The 16,317-nt window shown below is 36.5% G+C and overlaps 1 protein-coding gene across 8 annotated transcripts in view; it reads right to left on the minus strand.

Moving 5' to 3' along the window:
* The window catches only part of KCNMA1 (potassium calcium-activated channel subfamily M alpha 1), a 516,194-nt gene that overhangs the window by 8,521 nt on the left and 491,356 nt on the right, over positions 1–16,317 (minus strand). For all 8 annotated transcript variants that reach the window (XM_085312304.1, XM_085312302.1, XM_085312303.1 and 5 more), the window contains 4 exons: positions 11,908–12,021; positions 8,613–8,743; positions 3,350–3,544; positions 1,671–1,789 (listed from right to left, as the gene is read on the minus strand). In XM_085312304.1, the coding sequence (XP_085168430.1) occupies positions 1,671–1,789; positions 3,350–3,544; positions 8,613–8,743; positions 11,908–12,021 (559 nt within the window). The remainder of the gene's footprint in view (positions 1–1,670; positions 1,790–3,349; positions 3,545–8,612; positions 8,744–11,907; positions 12,022–16,317) is intronic.

The raw sequence follows: 16,317 nt of genomic DNA on the forward strand, positions 1-16,317 counted from the left end.
ATTTTCTAACCTTTTTTTTTTTTGTATTTCTTTTTCCTTTGGTGTGTACCCAATTGTAGCTCACATAATATGCCTTATATTTTGGGGCCTTCTTATGTCAGATATCACACTTCTGATTCAGTAGGATGTTTCCCGAGGGAATCACATCATGCTTATTCAGAAAATATACCATATAAGCCACTCTCCTTTCTCTAGCTGCATGGGAATGCAATGACACTAGTAAAGAGATAAACATATTGTCAAAAATCAGCAATAATCCATCAGCTATGGCATTTAAAAGAATGGCTGAGAAGCAGGGAGAAGAAGATTTTATGTGCAGTTCATTCTATGAGGGAATATTTTAACGCTGTCAGTAGAGCAAGGAATATAATTGCTTGATTTTATTTTGATTGTACATAACACGAAATAAGGAATATATATTAACAAATTTGCAGTGGGGTTAAGTGCTTACTTTGTTCATTCATTTCACATGTACATTCCTGGCTTCAAAGAGCATTTATAAAGAGAAATCTCTGAATGTTCACACATCCAAGAATCCAACATTGCCAAATATATATCAAAGGCCCAAAATAAAAACTTTATCATTACAAGAATCCCCCACTTTTAGTCAATCCCCTTTCAGGAGTAGGAAGAGCTCATAGAACCTGCTGCTTAATTTTTTTGTGCATGTGAGGAACATGCTCGAGCAAGGCAATAGGAATTTTCTGCCCAAGCAAGAAATAGGTAAAAATAGATCATGAAGCTCACAACTTCTTTTTAAAGGATTTTAGTGCTCGTAAGAGATCYGGTTTAGCTGTCTTAGAGACTTATTAATCCAACAACAAAAAAAAAAAAATACAGCAAGTATAGTGTAAGTCTAAACTAAAAATGTTTTTTCTACACCATTTAACCAGATTCTTACAGAAGAAAACACTTTGGTGGGCTGCAGGGTTGTTTATTTCCAATAGCGAGGCTTTTGGTAGAGAATGAGACAGTAACAGATGGCAGAATTGTGATAATTCTTGTATGGGTCTGCATGTGTATTTCTAGTAGGCACTTAATTAAGACRCATTTCAAGTAAGCTGCTAACTGGCCTTCAGTTTGCAAAGATGAAATTGTGTGCTCTGTCTAAACACTGGGCTCAGCCTTGCTTCCGTTGAAGTAAAAATATAGCCTACTAATAGTGGTTGGTTTCCACACAGGAGAAGAAATGATGATAGATACAGGTAATACCAACAGGAAGCCCACAGGAATATTTATTCTAAGTATGAAAAAAAAGAAAATTCTAGCTATTATCATCTAAAGTATATGATTGAAGTAAATTGGAAGATAACCAGCCTCTGCTAATGATACTGATTTATAGCTGATTGACATTAGCAAATGCAAATCTTTGTTTTTTCTTGTATGCAAACAGTGGGTGATAATAAATCAAACAAGATGAAGATATGTGCTCCAAATTTACTTAAAAAAWTTTCAATTAAAAGTGGCTGAAAACATATGCTGTGATATCCAGCCTATGATTGAACTCAACTAAAGAATTGTCCTGAATTAGCAAAAAGATAGCATGTGTGGAAAAAATACAGTAAAAATGGAGAAAGCTCTTATTTAGGCTCGTTTCAAGCACTGGGATCTTCCTTGCCCAGAAGCCTGAAGAACAGTGAAGCAGAGATGGTCTAAAATGCTAGACTTACCGTTTAGTGCACTGGCTAGGTGTACTTAGATGTGCATCCCTTAATCGATAAATTCCAAAGCAAAGCATATTGTATGTTTTCAGTGCTTTACAAAATAGATCTCCATAACAACCTCCATCCTAGGAGAAAAAAAAAGAACAGCATTTTTTTTCTCTTTTCCCTGTTAAAGCAATGCAGAGATTTTCAGTCTGACCCTCCACAAAAAGGACAATGGCRAGAGAGTTAGCTGTTTGTCATCAACAGGAAACTGGTATGCAAGGAAAAAAGTAATCTAAATGTTTTATTTCAAACCAAGTAATTATGTAAACTGATCATTATTTTGGAGAACACTGGTCCATGAAAAGATGCTAAATTTGAAGGAGGAGGTGATTTGGTTTAAGTTGGAAATGTAAATTTTCAGATCAAACAATGCATATTCAACAAATTACGATAGCTATCGTCTTAACAAATTGGTTAGTATTTTTGACCCTTTTYTTTGCAGTATAAACACTATCAGCTTGAGAAAGTCACTAGGGTGCACAACAGAAATTAGGGAGTTAAATTGGAAGTTAAAATAATAATAAAACATCATTTTAAAATAATAATAAAATGTAAGTCTTTTTTCATAAAGAATAAAAAATAATTGTTTGCTTAGCTAAAAATTAGTTTATATTTATATATATTATATAGTATATATATTTATGTATCTAAAGTATTGATTCTTAGGTAACAATGTTAATTAACAGTGTTAATTTGTTTTACCTTCATCAACAGAGTGCAACTGAGGTTCTGGTGAAGTAGCATTTGAAGGATTGCTTTGCTCATTTTATTTGCCAAAACATTACTCTGCGTACCCAAATGTTTTGACGAGCTGTTAATCTCAGCTATGAATGGACCCCATTTGCAGCTACGAGAAATGATAGGCTGTTTGTTTCTCTCTGCGTACTCTCATACCCCTGATCGATTCTTAATCTATGATATTCTGTCATTCCTATGAAGGAGACTGCTCCATTCTCTTTGATCAAAACTGGYGAATACAAGGTCAATTTAAGAAATATCAAATTGGGCATCATCTTCAAAGCAAAGTGAATGCTTTGTGATTAGTCTCAAGACTATTTGGTCCAAAAAMCATCCCTAGATACTTGTTTATCCAAACCCATCATTTTTTAAAGTTTTTTTTTTATTCTACTCTTAGGATAGTAGAATGAAAATATTAGAAAACTAGGGTCTCACAAGAATTTTCTCTTGTCCAGAAACAGCAGAAAAAAATCTTTACAGCTTCTTTTCAAGCTCRTATTTTAAATAAGAACTGGAAGCTCCAGAACATGCAAAGACTAAACAAGCCCATCAAAACCCAACAAAGGTGTAGATACTGTTCATGTTTAGAATAGGTGACCATTTCTTGTTTCATACAAGTCAGCTCATCCATCCCTTTCAATAGAAGCTCAGAAGTGTCACACCATTTTTTTCACTGTGCATGAAATATCCAGACAAGGAGTTTGGGGACTCAYATGGCTTCTCAAAAAGGGTAAGGACAAACCTGGCACCCATGCTGTAAAGTGTCATCAGACCTTCCAAAAGCTGTGTCAAATTAAATAATAGAAATTATATGCTAATTAAGACAGATTTTAAAGTCAATCTGCGAGAAAACAAATTGATTGCAGACTAGCTTCTGTCCTACTTTYCTCCTACGATCTTACCCCTAGGTCTGCAAACGGCCCATCATACAAAGCCAGCTGTGCAACTCGACACCTGTCCCTGTTTGCAAGTGTCTGGGGCGTGCTGTAACCTCCCCTCAATGCATTCTCCTCAGCAATCAGTGCTTCCAGCTCTGGTGTGGCTCCTCCTGTTACCAATGTCCGTATCAGTGTGAGGATATTGTCATTGAAGTATGTCTGCAGAGATAAAAGAAAGCTCTTTAAGCAAACACCATTAAAGTCACAACTGAAGACATCCAAATTACAACTTTTCTGGGTTTCTGCTGTTTAAAGTTCTTGGCTGTCTCTTCAAATAATTTTATATAGAAAGTGAAAAGACAGCAGCTTCCAATTACTCTATTTTCTTCTATCCCATTAGGCTCCTATACTAGATCCTTCCTTCTAAACACCAATTCAGGCTGATTTTTATTAAAGTACAAAAATTTGAATGATTTATGTTTCCTATAATTGGTGTTAGTAGTGATGCAATGACTGCTTTCCTTTGCATTGCCTTCATGTCTAATAATGGGCTTTAGGACATGTAATTGTAAAATTCAGACCACATTTAAAGCTTACACAGGCTAGATTGCCTTTTTACTCTTGTCACCAATTCGTTGGGGAGCTGCCTTTGTGCTGCAAATGTCATTACTTATTACTGTGGCTGGACTCTAGCAGTCTAACCGATGTATTGTACTAAACATCTTATTACGAGACTTGACAGTGTTCAGACATAAGCATGTATCAATTAAACATCTTGAGTTCATTCCAGATAAATGTATGATGAGTTTGGGATCCTGGTGGTCCTTTTAAAAAACTCTAGGGTATAAGGTAAGTGTGGTTTATTAGGGAAGATTTACTCCACACTGACATTTTGCCAGCATCTGTAGCATTGCTGGTCTGTCAGGCAAACAATGGGCATTTTAAATATTAATTTAATGCCAGATGAATGACTTTCAAGTTCACTTAAAAGTATAGTGCTGTATTTCAGAGATACTCAGTTAAATATCTACAATGTAAAGTATATACTCAGCAAAGAATAATCATTGCCAAAAAAAGCAGACACTATCACTTAAAATGTCACTAATGTCTGGGTTTTCAGAAGCTTTGTAAGTGTGAGGGACATATAAGAAGAAAATGAGCTAATAGAGTACACAAGAGTCATGTTACCAGATTTGTGACTTCTGTTGAAATTAGGACTTAGAACAAATGCCTATAAGCCAACCATGTAATAATGACTACGGAATTCTCAAATGGTGATTATTGTGCAAAGATTTCAATAATACTTTTCAGTGAAAGTCACTGCTCTTTCCACATAAAGTAATTGTATTTAATACATTGGTAAACTGAGGTACAAGCTGAAATGTTTTATCCTGAAATCAAAAAGCAGAACTGGCTCCCTATCCATGTTACTTTGATAATCTTTCTTTGTATAATGAAAGGTCAGTTTTATTRTTCACTTTAGATGACAGATAAAACAAGAGAAAATTAATTCTACATTAATGGCAATGTTTTTCATTGTTACGTTGAAATTTCATAACTTCAAGCTTTGCTGCTCATTTATATAGGCATATACAGGCCATTCACCTGTTGACTAAATAAAAATGAGAGGAAAATCTTGTTATTGTTATAGGTGTCCTAAAGCAAATATTCTCATCTCACCAATTCCAATTATTTTAAATTAGGCTGAGTAAAGCACTACATATTGAGAAAACAAAGTATACTGTAAATAGTCTGACATTAGTAGACGTTCAGGAAGAATCAGTTAATCTGAAAAAGCAGGTAATCTAAAATTGCCTTTTACGTATGTGGACGAACTGTGCCCACGTGCAATTCAAGCGTAGTATTCAAACCTTTCTTAACGTATAGAAAAATCAATGTGACCCAYTGCATGAATGTAAATCGGGAGTGATTCCATGATTTTTAATGGGACAGCTGACACTGCACAGCTGAGAAAGAGAAGACAATTGGGCATGATTTTTTGTTCTTCCTTTCAACTACATCTTCCTCGATGTCACTGAGGTGAGAATCAAACCCTCTCTGGCAGCTCTGCCCACCATGCTCTACTTTTCCAACATCGAAGTGCTCAGAATCAAAGAATCTGCATTGTGTTTAGCCTTTTTTTCATCCTTTGTCAATATGTACAATATACAACTCAGATCTAAAATAGTTAGCATAATTCTTTTGCTCCTGTAGCTAAGCAGCACTGTTACTTGAYACAAATTTCATGGATCTTAAACTGAGTTCTGCCTAGATCTAGAGGTTGGAGACATTGTGGCAGGAGAAGCTGGAAAAGCCCTTTCATAAAAATGTGGTTCATCATGTTCTGTATGGCACTTCAAGCACACATCTTTAGGAAAGCATACCATTTTCTCCAATTTTCCTAACCTTCTAATCAGCATTTTGATTACCATCTGTTGTTATTCTCTAAGTAGTGATATTTAATATTATTTTAAAATATTATTCTTGCTTTTGTATGCTTTTTTTTATTCCTATATAAATCAAGATAAAGGAACATGTAACAAAAGTAATAGATAGCTTTACTGGTAGATTTTTAGAGTCTGGTTTATAATCTTATTACAGTGAGGCCAACAATGATGAGAAATGTTCAGCTACTCTAAGACTGATCGATGTTGGTCTCTGTAAAATGGCTTGATTTTATATGTGACTTGTAGTGATTGCTGTAACATCTGAAAGACTGAAGTTATACAAATATTTTTTTCACTCTTTAGGAGATATCATTAGGCTTAATCATTGTATCCCAAATCTCTCTATAATATAAATTATAGCTGTGATAGCCGGAATCCAAGATTTAAACACATCTGAATTTTGTACTGTAAGAGCGCAACTGTCCCCTCTTGTAAATTCAGCTGTAGTTCACTACAGCATTATCCACTGCAAAATTACACTATTGCCATATTGTTCATTTTACTACAGTTCTCATATTAAATTGAGAAATAAAAACATTGGTGAGATAATGTATCAAGTCAGACACGTGTCATAAGCTCAGTAGTAGAAAAGAAAAGAAAAGAGAAAAGAGAAGAGAATATGAAAGTGAAAATAAGAAATAATGAGTCCAATTCTGACTTCCGTCATGTGCCAACAGGAGTAACTCTGGGAGCCATACCCTGCTCTGAAAGCGACGTCAGTGAGGACAGAATCAGGTCTATTGTCAGTGGAACAGAATGCTGTCACTGCAGAAAGGCCTCCCACTGCTAGACAAATGTTAGGGCAAAGCTAAGATACTTATTAGCAAAGGAGGCAACATTTATCTTGGAACAATGGCTTAATTTGGGTTTCACACCATGACTGATGTGGATGTCACCATTTATTTAATCAGATGGATGAGTGCAGCCAAATGATGGTTTTGTTCATTTGCCATCAATGAGTGAAAGATTCCAGCTATCAGAATGGACTGTTCTGGCATTGCAGCCCATCAGAAATGCCCAATCACATGCTTGAAAGGACGGTGAATTTGGCATCTTTTGCTAAATAGAGTTGCTTCCTCCTGTACTGATATTTAACCCTCCTCAGTAAAAAAAGTATCCTTCCATTCTTTCGATTGCCATGAAAATCAGACTCCTCTTATTACCTCTTGCCAGTCTGGAATTGGGGGGCACTGAAAAGCTGAACAAGCTGATATCCATTTCCTTTGTGCTAATAATACACTAAAATTAATTTGAGAGTGATCTTCTACTTGCTCTGTGGGAGGGTACATGGCCTCGATATGCCAGTACTTATAAGAAAGCAATCTACAAAATGTCTTTGGAAAGGTGCTGCAGCACTTAAAGTAACAAGACACTTTCCAGTAATGGAGGAATTYTTTCTGTTAGTTGCAAAATCATAACTGAAGAAATACTTGTTTGCTATTGCTATACCCCACGCTGGATGTTTGCATAACATCTTTATATAATCAATACTTAGAATGAGAATATGAAATAGGTAGGGTCTAAACACTGAAAAAGGAAATGCATCATAGATACTAAAACTGGGTAAATGACAAGAATATCCTGACATAGATATCTGAGGTAGCAGTGCCACCTAGCCTGTGCTACGGAATTAGAGTGTAGCTCTTTCAAAGTGTAAATGTTTCAGGGATGCTTTCCCGTTTGTTCAATCATTTTTTAAAGTATAATTACCAGAGTGCTTATGTTTTGCAGTTAATGCTGTCAAGCCTTTTAAACTAATTGGTCTTTTACAGAAAATTTAACTGAAAATTAGCACATCTTTTAATAACATTGCTTTAACTTTAATGGCATTTTGCCTTTCATTTATAATTACTCTAAATTTGTCATTTTCCAAGTCATATCTGCTATTTTTCATATTTGCTATTTTTAATGGATTTCTTTTGAGAGGGCCCCTCCTCTGCCCCATCCTACAATGGTTTTTAAACATCTCTTTCCAACAAATATTTTAACTTGTTTTTCTTTTCCAGTAGGAGGTATTCTGTTGAATGAGTACTGTTTGCTTCAGGTGAATACCTATCCAAACATGGAGAACAACTGAGCTAATACCAGTAACTTATATAATAACTTATAACAAATATGTGTTTGAGACACAATTGACAGCAGAAAAGAAACAACAGTGTAATAGGTTCTCAAAATATTGTCCAAACCTAGTAGATATGAAGTAAGGAGGATGAAAAGAGGGATGTCTGAGACGCTTCAAAACTATACTACAGCTCCAAAACAAAACTCTGACAACCAAAGGCCACCATCTGTAGTTTCTGGCACGCACATATGTTCTGATTCACAAGACAATTCATGTGAAAAAGAGACGATGACCTCTCTTCACACAAGCAGAGTTCGCTTAATGCGTACAGTAGCTTTCATACAGTTCTATCAGTGTCCCTCAGTGCTCATGCTCAGAGCATGAATCTAACATTGTTCATGGCTACAGGAAATTAAAAGCTTAAAGCACAGTGGATGCTGTCTGATATGAACAGTTAGCACAGAGACTGACAAACTGAATTTGCATTTGGGCTTCAGAAGGGAGATGCAGCATTTTTTGRAAACTATAATCTTTTAAGCTGAACATGAGACTTGTCCCTTAAAAATTGTGGCCAATACACACTCACAGTGGTCATAAATAGCTCAGTTTTTTAAAGTCTCTACATCCAATTGAAACCATCCTAGTTTATCCTTTTGAATTCTCTTGAAATTTAAGAGAAAAGTGTCTTCTTCTGACTACCTGTGGAACAGGGATTGYACTTCATATTCTTTCACAGTAAGTCTGATGGAAGAGAACGAAAAATGTTTTGTTTGCTTACTGCGCTCATGAGGGAATCCAGCACACTGACAGCAAATGCAGTTCCACATGCAAAGGGCTGTGTGAGATACAGTTCTGTGTCTGGGTCATCATCATCATCTTGGTCCAAGAACTGAACATTTGAATCATTCACTGAAAATAATAATAAAAAAAAAACATAAGATGCTTGTGGGTCACCAGCACATGACCTTACGTATTACACAAYCAGAAAGAAAAAGAAACAGCAGGCATATGTCTGGAAACACAGACTTGTGTCTTTGACGTCACTGAAAATGAAATCAAGATGGATGTGAAAATGTGTATTTAAAAATCTGTTGATCCTTATCTTGCTTGTAAGAGGTGACTCTCTTGCTCTTGGGAGGTGACTATCCCTTTGTTGTAAAAGTAGCTTCATGGCACCAGCTGCTTGCACTCAAAATGAGATACATAGAGCTCTTCTACATATTGAGATCATCTTGGTATTGGTCAGGAACAGTGGCTAAGGTTGTGCGGATGTACACTGAAATGCTATCATAAGACACCAAGTCAGAACCCCATTGTAAAATAAAGCTTGTCCATAAAACACTGATTTAGCCCACAGGCATCTGTTAGATGTGAGGCTGTGATTCTTACTGGAGTGGTGTTAATGCATTCACAGCTCTAAAGAGGATAAACTGTCCCTTTAGCATGCATACGTCTGAAGAAGTGAGCAAAACTCCAGCTATTCTCTTGCAGCAGTGCCTTTTGTTCAGATATTTTTCTCCACATTCTCACTACCTTAACCACAAATTCTACATTAGCCAGTGTGATAAAGGGTCATCAAGCTATTTTAAAGAAAAGCCCAACTATGGTAGTATTTGGTATTTAGACTTTCTCTAGCACTTAGCTGTCACRCTTAAGCTCTCTGCCTCTGTCCCTCCAATATAAATAGCTCCTTCCTTGAGATCAGTTTATCAAGTGAATGATATTTCATGAAATATTTCATTTCCATATTAGTACTCCTCAGGCATGAAAGCACAGACTGCTTAGTTATGCCATTAAAATACCCATTTAACTTACTAAATGACAAATTAATTTCAATTCCCATGCAAGGAAGGAAAATTAAAAACTTTTTCAGCATCTGAAAATGCATACATTGACTATGTTCCTACTCCCTGTGGGACTGCACCTATCAAGCCAGCTCCAGAAGATTTGAAACCAACAGGAGAGCTGGTGTCAACTTGGCCAGGCTTGGCTGTGGTGTTAGTTTAAAAGTTCTGTCCGCTATTCTGATCTTTCTTCCTATGCAGCTTCATTTTCTACTTCTTTTTCAACCTCYGTCTACATACAACTACACTTGTCATGCTTAGCTTACAAAACACGAATAAAACTTCACAATAGCCATTTAAACAGCCAAGCATTATTATCTTCCTTTTAGAGCCCCATTGAACAGTACGTGGCCATGATCATATAGAAAGTCAGGACCACAGCCAAAGTAGAACTTAAAATTCCTGCCTCCCCATGCTCTGATGCAATTCATCCTAACAAATACCAATATCTACAATACTCCTTTCTTTGTATTATGGCTAYCAATTTATTCACCAGATTCTTGAGCAAAATACTATATATAGTATTTGAAAGCCTGATGCACCATTTCAAACATACTTTTTGCAAAGCTTGTGCTTTAGTTTAATTTGCTAGTTGAGAGCAGGCACTATTGACAGTAGCATTCTTTTTCCACTTATATCTGGCAGACTAATACCTGACTGACATCAGCTCGTGAGCTGTGGGTGGTGTCAGTTCTCCAGGTGCTACAAATCTAATGCACTTCTGCAAGTGCAGTTTTAGCCTCAATATCTTTATTTTCCTGATGCAAGTTAGCCTGCTATGATTCCTACGAAAGGTCTCTGGGCTAGGTGGAGTAGACTTGAATGTGTAATGCTGCATCATAGGAAATGTTAGTCCAACACTGCTGGCAAATGCTCCTGAGATCTCTCTTTATGAAGAGGGAGCAACACAGAAGCTTGGCTGCCCTTTTACAGCTTCAAAACCTGAGCTTCCGAGAAATGGTCTACATCCCCAAATAAACAAAAAAGTAGCTTAAGGGAAAGTATGATACTGGGGTTTCTTTTCTGATATCTTTTGCTTCTTCTTTGACTTCCTGTGAGAACTGTTAAGGCATGTCCATCACATTGACAATAGGCTGAAATAACAAAAAAGAGATTGAGAGAGAAAGAGAGGGAAAGAGAGAAAGGGGAGTACCCAGGCCAAAGAAAATGAATTGGTGAGAAGGTGCTATGAAAACAGCCCGCAGGTCAGACGAGTGTGATCAAAGGTTTACTGATGCTGCGTGAAAAAAAAAATCATTAAGAAAGGCCAGAACAAGACAGTCAATTTCAACCAGAACCACAAATAAAACACATTCAAAGCAGTGCCATGAGGGTAGCCCCTCTGATACAGCCAGAAAAATAAAGAAAAAGCTGATGACAGTAAGAACAACAACAGAAAATAGGACAGTGATGTGAAGGAAAAAGGCACTCTTACCCAGTTCAGTTATCATTAGAATGTGGGTTCCACTGTTTTTTTCCTGACTGATTGAAACCAAAGGCAGAAGTTTGCCAGGCTTAGCTAATAAGTAAAGTATTTAGGGGGAAAAGAAAGTACAGAAAGAGAATAAAGTAAGGGAAAAAGACAGGTAAGGCTCTAAAAAATAGAACTGAAAGAAAAGGACAAAGGACTACAAATCAAGTTTGTATTCGCCGTGAAAAAAACAGAACAGCTTCTGCACTTCACATCACACCACTTGACAACATAAATACCCACAGCTAGAGTGGAAATCAGAGCCCRGTTACCTACCATCATCGTATTCTCAAGGGTAACAAGTCTCATACTATTATACAGAGCTTGGTTACACATGATTAAACAGTTCTGGACCATGAAGAAATAAACAAATGGCCTCTTACTATTGATTAAATTCAYAGGAAATGTCTGCTCATACTTACTGTGGTTTCTTTTTTTTTTCTTTTTTAACCTTCTTCCACAGAACCCTGCTTACTGGTTAGAGTATGTAAAAAAAGTATCTTGTCTGATATAGCGTTTATTTAAGAAAATGAAGAAAACCCAAAGGAAAGAGATAAATATATTTTAGTTATTCATATAAAGTGAAACAAAATGTTACTAATTTTTCATTAGTGAGAATAATTTGAAACAATTAATGGAAAAAAAAAACACAGCAGTATAAGATACAGAATAGGCAATCTTCCTGAGAGTGTACAACAAGAGAAGCAGGAAAAAGATATGGGAAYGTACATGAATGGATATATGTTAGCTTTTCTTACCTAGCTCTGTTATAATAGGGATGTTGGCTCCTGTTGTAATGGAGGGTTGACGTAACAGGCCATGGACTGGACTGTTGTCCGGAGATGACCGATCCATCCCTGGAGGTGTAAAGCCTAAAATAAAAAAAATCACAGAGAAAGTTTACAAAAGATAAACTATATATGTAAATATATATATAAATATATATATATATATATATAAAAGATTGCATTGAGTTTTTTTAGGCTGATACAATTACAATGACAGAAAGAAAAAAAAATCAACCAACAAAAAGGAATTACCTGTCTCCAATTTTTTTCATAAAAACAAACTAAAAATCTGCCAATTTTTAAAAAACTCTTCACTTTATTTTATAAGCACCATCCTTCAAAAACATGCATGACATGTACAATTTGAGTTACCTAGTAATCATTGGAGAAGCTGGAATTTCTTTTGTTATTGCAAGGCTGCAAGTATTTGCATCAACACATGCTAAAACCTTCAAAGGAAAGTATAAGGCTTACTAATATACAAATAAAAATCCAAAGATTTCTGGTTTTGAGAGGTTTATTTTTTTTCCTTGTTAGTATTTCAAATAATCCTGAAATAAATACCTTTCCTTAAACTTCACTTTACATTTTAAAGAGTGTTGTTCGTAGATAGTAATAAAGGAGTATAAACTAATTGCTTTCATTAGGAGATTTTAAGCTTGATCAGCTCATAGGACTTAGAATTTATTAACATTTAAAAAATATTTTCCAAGCACAGCACAGCCCATTAAAAGTTTTTTTCTTTTCAGGCATACCTTGCATAATCTGCATTTTCATGAAGTTTACAATTACGGAAATACTAAGAGGGAAGGACCCATTCTAACAGAAACAAAGATGTATAGAAGGAAAAAGACACAGATTCTCAAATGGTATGTGAAGATGGATGCTTGAAAAGAAACTAGAAATAGATTTATACCTTTGGGGATGTATAGGAAGCAAAGGTGGGAGAGGAAATATATTGGCAGGAGCTCAAAGCAAAAAAGAGCTAGAGAGCAGCAAGGTTCACCTCTAACAAAGCTTGTGTGTTCAGCTCGATTCTCTACACAGCTTGAAATGGAGCTCTTGACATTGAGCACTTTTTAATCTTTTATTTTTTTGGAAATAAAAATACACAGACAAGGCCTTTTGGAGTTTGATTGTAAGTACTGAAAAAGTTACACAAAAGCTTATGCAACAGCTGGTCTGGAAATTCATAGTTGAGATTAATGTGCCCCATCTCCTTTTTCCATTAAATTTGTAGGCAGCATGGAAATGTTTCTTTAAGACTATCATTGTAGAAGTGATGGTGAAGCCAGAGTCTGACTTTAGGGTTTCATCTAGACACATGCCAAGGCACTAATTTTAAGCAAATATTTGTTTGCTAGGATTAGGAATGAGCCAAGCTTACTTTAAATCATAAATTGCTGAGGAAACATTGATTTTTTTGCCACATTATCCCCATGTTCTTTACTTTGCACCTGACAACCAAGGACAGATTTTCGACCCTGTGTCATAATTCATCTGAAAGACTTCTGAATTCTCTATCTGCCACTTCTAAATCAATCAGAGCCAGATTCATCCCTGATGTAACTTCATTATGTTCTCGTCGTGTAGAAACTGTTTCACTGAGTTAAAATCATTGATGCATTCATCTGCTACCAAATTCAGAACAAGATAATATGATACTATCTACTTTACCTATCTTCAATTCGGGGAATAATTAACATACAGAAAATCTCTAAACAAATTTGTAGTTTTTAAAATGTAACTCTGTTTCTTACCTGCTTTGTGGGGGATTTTTGTGTATTTTTTTTCTTTTTTTCCTCCAACAATAACTAACATCTCTATTAAACCATCCTTAAATAAGGCAAACTATAAGGACCACTAGATTTAGCCTTCTTTTTTTAATGGGATTTGAATCTGTATTTGATAGACAGCTCATTTCTCCCTAAATTTTGCTGTATGAAATATAGAATGGATACCTAATAGCCACTGTGTAAAAGGCACTGTGACCATACTGAGAAATTCTCCTACTCCTGAAGAGAGACTTACTCAATCCTCTAGAAGATCCCAGTATGAATTGCCTCCTGATTATCACARGAAAGCTAGGTATAACATGAGGATTGTAAGGACAGCAAAAATAAAAAGGGAGGGGAAAAGGTTTGTGAAGGAATTCCTTAGGAGAAAAAAAAAAAAAAGTGGATGCGGTACCTTCAGTAGATTTGCAGGACAAAAGCTTTGCCACAGGCAAATCTAAGACAGTAAAGCAATTCCATTTTATATTACCAGTGCACAGAAAATCTTTAGAGTGCAGATTTCTTACACGCAACTGGAAATGCTGGCATTGTTAATAGCTGGTCATTTAATATTACTCACTGTATGGAAACTAATTCAGTAAGACCGACAGTGAGTTGCATTCCCAAATGATTTCTATTTGCAAATGTGTCCAGCTTGAGCGATAGCCATTTTGGCTCTTTGACTGCTGCCTTCTGACTGGCAGAGACTGGGATTCCTCTGACTCAAAAAGGGACTCTAATGGAGTTCCTTCAGCTGCCACCTCACAAGTTAGATGTAACCCTGGCACAGCAGGCAAATCRAAGTGGGACTCTGGGCCATATTTCAAACGGAGCGACTGTTATCTGTGGAGAGGTAGAAATTAACGTGAGACTTCCTGCTGCAGCAGGCTCCAGTGTTTAAATTTTGTATTTGGTGATGCTACAGGAACGGCAAGACGAGGCTTTGTCACGCTACATTATAAAAGCTCAAGTAGCTACAGACTACTTGAGCAGTTTCAGTGGCAGGCCTGCGTGGGTCCTCTGAAGAATTACGATACAAAATGGCAACAGCAGGACTTTCCACACGCACTTCAGAGTAGAAAAATGCTAATCTCATTCCCATGGACCTCRGTGGGAACATCCCTGTAGACCCTGCTTCTCTCTTTTTCCTAGAGGCTTTTCCCATCTCAGGATGCACTCCCTAAAAACATTTTTCAGTGAATTAGGCTATTCAGATGACAGAACACATCGGTATTTCCCTACCAGCTAAAAGCAAACTGAAGAAAGTTCATGTAACTGCTTTTGAATGCGCAAGTTCTTCTTGCCCTCCCCCTGCTGTGGTGCACACACGCACACAAATACACCCTCTCTCTGGAAGGCTATTTGCAGCCACCTCTCCCTAACCCTTCAAATATTTGTCTTCCTAGGATGGTGTTGGAAGATTGAAGTAAATGTGGCATTTCTGTTAGGCACAGACTGTCAGGAGCTCTGTAATTGCACACTGCACACACAGTGCATTCAGTCTGAAATGCAGGAAGCATGTTAAAGGGATTTTGTTTTCTCCTTGAATGAAAAATGGACTCATGCCTTAATATTTTTCATCCTATGATCTTGGAAGATGTGAGAAATATCTTCTAATTTGATTTCCCTTAATTCAGATGCCTTTACAAATCCACTTTTTAAAACTATCAACATCTGACATTATTTTCAGGAAAGGCAAAATTGGAGTACTTAGGGATTTTGTCTGSCTGTTTGGTGTCACAAGGCACCAGGCAACTTAAAGCCACGTTCCTCCTCCCAAATCATAACATAAATTTTATAGGCTCTCTATTTTTTTCCTCCAGAAGAAAAAAGTGCAGGAGAACTAACCTGCTTTATCAGAACTTTCATTTAAAGGCATGAAAAACTACAAGTGACAGCTGTGCGGATTCAGTGAATGTGACATTTTTGAATTTCTTCAACTTGACAAGTAAACACCTTAAATCGGTAATGCTATATGCATAATACATGGCCTGTATTTTGACATCCATCATCAAATGCTGACTTGAGAAAATACAGGTTTGTACGTCAAGGAATAGCACCCATAAAGCAGGGAGAAATTCAGGTCACAGGGTATTAGGAAAACTCTATTTCATTACAGAAGCTGAAACAAGCTAAGGCATCAGATTTAAGATCCATTTTCAGCTGTGAAAAGATTCAATTCCTCTGCACAGAGCATTCATTTAGAAATGACATGCTTTCCTCACAAGCCTCCTTTCATTTTCYGTTTCATATTCCATTTTCTCCTTCAGTCCCCAAACCTTGTTCCATTAACTCGCATAAAAATGGTAAAACAGGCCTGATAGTTGTTGTGATCTTCTTATAACTGTAGTATCTCCTTTGCTCAACAAACAACTGAAGGAGTTGGGGCTTAACATGCTTAACATGTTCAACCTCTGAAGTAAAATTCATATGGCCTCTGCAAGCCTGAGCACACTACCTGTGTAAGGGAWTATAAGGAGAATTGTGTGCTTCTGAATAAGAAAATTCTTGTTTCCAACACTTAGGAGGTAAGATACAGCACAATCCTTGCAGCCACTACATCTGATACTAAACTGGTTATAGTAACAACSGCTGCTCAAAGTGA

The sequence above is a fragment of the Rhea americana genome, unplaced genomic scaffold (genome assembly GCF_003343005.1).
Source record: "Rhea americana isolate MKP2758 unplaced genomic scaffold, rheAme1 scaffold_36, whole genome shotgun sequence".
NCBI lineage: Eukaryota > Metazoa > Chordata > Aves > Rheiformes > Rheidae > Rhea > Rhea americana.